Below are 3,324 nucleotides of genomic sequence, written 5' to 3'. Positions count from 1 at the left end.
AAGTACTCAAATTTAATCTAGGAATTGTGACAGCCCTGATGTTTATACTGAAGATTCAGCTCAAAAGAGCCTTTAAACTCACATTTAGTCTGAGCAGAATCAGATGCACGGCGTGTCTGTCATGTCGACACGCCTCAGTCCTGTCATGCGAGACCAGCTGGCTGTTGTCGGTGTTGTTGTTCTTGGCAGTGAGAAGGACTGACTCAAAAATCTTCCCACCAGGATGCTTGGCGAGTCCTACGGGAGCAGAAGAAACATTACTCAGAAAACCGTTTTCTTGCTGACAGCATGTTGTTTTATTGTGTTTTTCTCTTTGATATCATCTAACTTTTTTATTGCAGTAGTAAATATGGATTGATTGCTGACCGCTAATTTCTACTCCTTTACTTTTCTGTTACAAATATCCCTCTTTCTCTGGGTACAAATATATCTTGTACTACTTTACGATTACGAAAAGCAAGATTTGGGTGACTAACATAAAAACAGCATCACCACAGTCTGCTCAGGACTTACCGATATATTGACTAAATTTACTCAGCCTAATCCATTTATACTACTTATTCTTTAAATAGTTTGAGAAGAGCCACAAAAACTGATCGAATTAACTGACAGACGGAGCAGACCGATTTTCAGTGCAGGTTTTTTAGACAATGAAACAAAGCAGGTGGCTTGACATCATATTGACATCACTTAGCAATTAAATTCAAGTCTAATGAATTACTTTGAGAAGCATGATGTTCTTAAAGTGGCTGCCATTGTGCAGGGTGACTCAGGGGAAATGGCTTTGGAAAATGATTTGCTAATTTTGTTATACTTTGGTCACTTACTGTCAATGAAGCACTTCAAGAATGGCTGTTTGAGTCTTTTTCTGTATGTGCATCTTTTCCCAGCATGCAGTAGATGCGGTCAGTGCTGGAGTGAGTCCCATTGGAGACACGTCCAATAACTCCAGCCACTGGGACCTCAGCAGCGCGTTCTTCTTCGCTGGAACCGTCATTACTACAATAGGTAAAATAAACCAACCATCTCAATAACACCTCTCAAATACATCACAATATGAGAAATAGTTCCAATTTTACATTATGTTAACATTATGAGAAATAGTAAAATTTGTAAATGCTGTTTTACGTTGATTTTAAGTTATACAATTAGTTGCAAATCATTTATGTTAACTTTAAATGATAAATGCTGTTTTACATGGACTTTAAATGGTAAAATTAGTTGCAAAGGCTGTTTTACATGGACTTTAATTGGTAAAATGTGCTGCAAATGCTGTTTTACGTTGACTTTAAATGGTAAATGCTGTTTTAGGTTGACTTTAAATGATAAAATTGGTTGCAAATGCAGTTTTACATTGATTTTAAGTTATAAAATTTGTTGCAAATGATTTGTTAACTTCAAATGATAAATGCTGTTTTACATTGACATCAAATACTGTAGTAAAATTAGTTGCAAATGCTGTTTTACATTGACTTTAAATGGTAAACGCTGTTTTCTGTTGACTTTTAATGGTAATTTTCTTTGCTGTTCTCAGAAAAATAAACTCCTGACAAAATTTTGTTTTCTAGTTCACACATTGCAATTAGTTTTTTCATGTTTTACTTTCAACAAGATTTGCACTGACCTTCAAGAGTATTACTGCAGAACTTTGAGCTCAGATCTCCTCTCTGACTGAAATGGTTTAGTCTGTCCTTGTCTTAACTTCCCTTTTGTTCAGCAGTCTGTAATTACTGCCATGTTCTCTCGGTGGAAGCCACCAATTGTCTCCCTCTGGATCTATGAATGTGGTTTTAATAGAGGGGGTCAACTAGAGCGGTTTGTTTTATAACGATTAAATAAGCTCTTGTCTTCTCCACCCACATCTACAGGCTATGGAAACATCGCCCCCAGGACTGAGGGCGGCAAGATTTTCTGCATCCTTTACGCCATATTTGGCATCCCTCTGTTTGGCTTCCTCCTGGCCGGGATCGGTGATCAGCTAGGGACCGTGTTTATGAAGAGCATCCTGAAGGTGGAGAAAGTTTTCAGGGTGAGTGGACTTACTTAAAGGATATTCTACTATGGATGATTCATTAATAATTGATTATGTAAATACATTAATTCACATGCATCTGCTGCCCTTTACAGCAAAAACACAAGCAAATCAGTCAGACCAAAATCCGTGTCACCTCCACCATACTCTTCATCATCGCTGGCTGCATCATTTTTGTCACCATCCCAGCAGTGATTTTCAAACACAGCGAGGGATGGAGTACTTTAGAAGCCATTTACTTCGTTGTCATTACTCTCACAACCGTCGGCATTGGAGATTATGTAGCAGGTAGGTGGTCTGATGAAGGCATTTTACATAATTATGCCTAGTAAAGTCAAGAGTTGCTTAATTTTTATAGCAAATGCTGTTTTTTAAACTTTAAATGGTAAAATTTGCTGCAAATGTTGTTTTACATTGACTTTAAGTGGTAAACTCTGCTGAAAATGCTGTTTTACCTTGACTTTAAATGGTAAAATTGGTAACACTTTATTTCGATAGTCCACTTTAGACATTCTATTAACAGCAAGTAACTTTGCAGTTAGTAGAGTATTAGTAGACTGTCTGCTTAATATCTTCTAACACTTTCTTTGTCAACATTCTATTAACCCTAAACCTACCCTAACAGTCTACTCTGAGAGTTAGTAGACATGTAGTTGCAAATTAATGAGAATTAGTTGACATGTAGTTGACATGTAGTTACAAAGTTACTTATAGTTAATAGAAAGTGGACTATCGAAATAAAGTGTAACCGTAAAATTAGCTGCATACATTGTTTTTAAATGGTAAAGTTTGCTGCAAATGCTGTTTTACATTGACCTTAAATGGTGAAATTTGCTGCAAATGCTGTTTACTGTTGACTTTAAATGGTAAATACTAGGCCTGGGTGAAAAATATCGATATCTCGATATTAATCGATTCTCATTTTTACGGAACGATATCGATTCTTAAATCCCAAGAATCGATTAGTCTAGCCTGTTTTCAGTTAATGGACGGAACATTGAAGGGGACGGAACGTCCCATCCAATATATCGCAATAAGCACTTTGGTACTTTTAATATGAACAAGTCTCCGATTTCAAATTCTGTCTGTTGTATTGCAGTATCTAAACAATAAATGCCGTTTTGGCGCTGTTTAATGTGGAGTGACAGATCGCTGTAGCGCCTCAGTTCAACAGACGAGGCAGCGCGAGGCGCACGTGAACTGATCATCTCCTCCACATTAATACCAGTTTCAGCACAAAATAAACATGACTAAACATCCGAAGGTAAGTTAAAAGAAAGATTACAACTTCA

The 3,324-nt window shown here is 37.0% G+C and overlaps 1 protein-coding gene across 1 annotated transcript in view; it reads left to right on the top strand.

The window, feature by feature from the left end:
• The window catches only part of LOC107722016 (potassium channel subfamily K member 10-like), a 28,556-nt gene that overhangs the window by 18,643 nt on the left and 6,589 nt on the right, over window positions 1-3,324 (top strand). Inside the window, exons 3-5 of the mRNA XM_016530278.1 lie at window positions 891-1,008; window positions 1,869-2,029; window positions 2,128-2,320. Coding sequence (XP_016385764.1) covers window positions 891-1,008; window positions 1,869-2,029; window positions 2,128-2,320 — 472 coding nt within the window. The remainder of the gene's footprint in view (window positions 1-890; window positions 1,009-1,868; window positions 2,030-2,127; window positions 2,321-3,324) is intronic.

This window comes from Sinocyclocheilus rhinocerous, unplaced genomic scaffold, assembly GCF_001515625.1.
Source record: "Sinocyclocheilus rhinocerous isolate Xijiao unplaced genomic scaffold, SAMN03320098_v1.1 scaffold6424, whole genome shotgun sequence".
Taxonomy (NCBI): domain Eukaryota; kingdom Metazoa; phylum Chordata; class Actinopteri; order Cypriniformes; family Cyprinidae; genus Sinocyclocheilus; species Sinocyclocheilus rhinocerous.
This window is presented reverse-complemented; position numbering and strand designations above follow the sequence as displayed.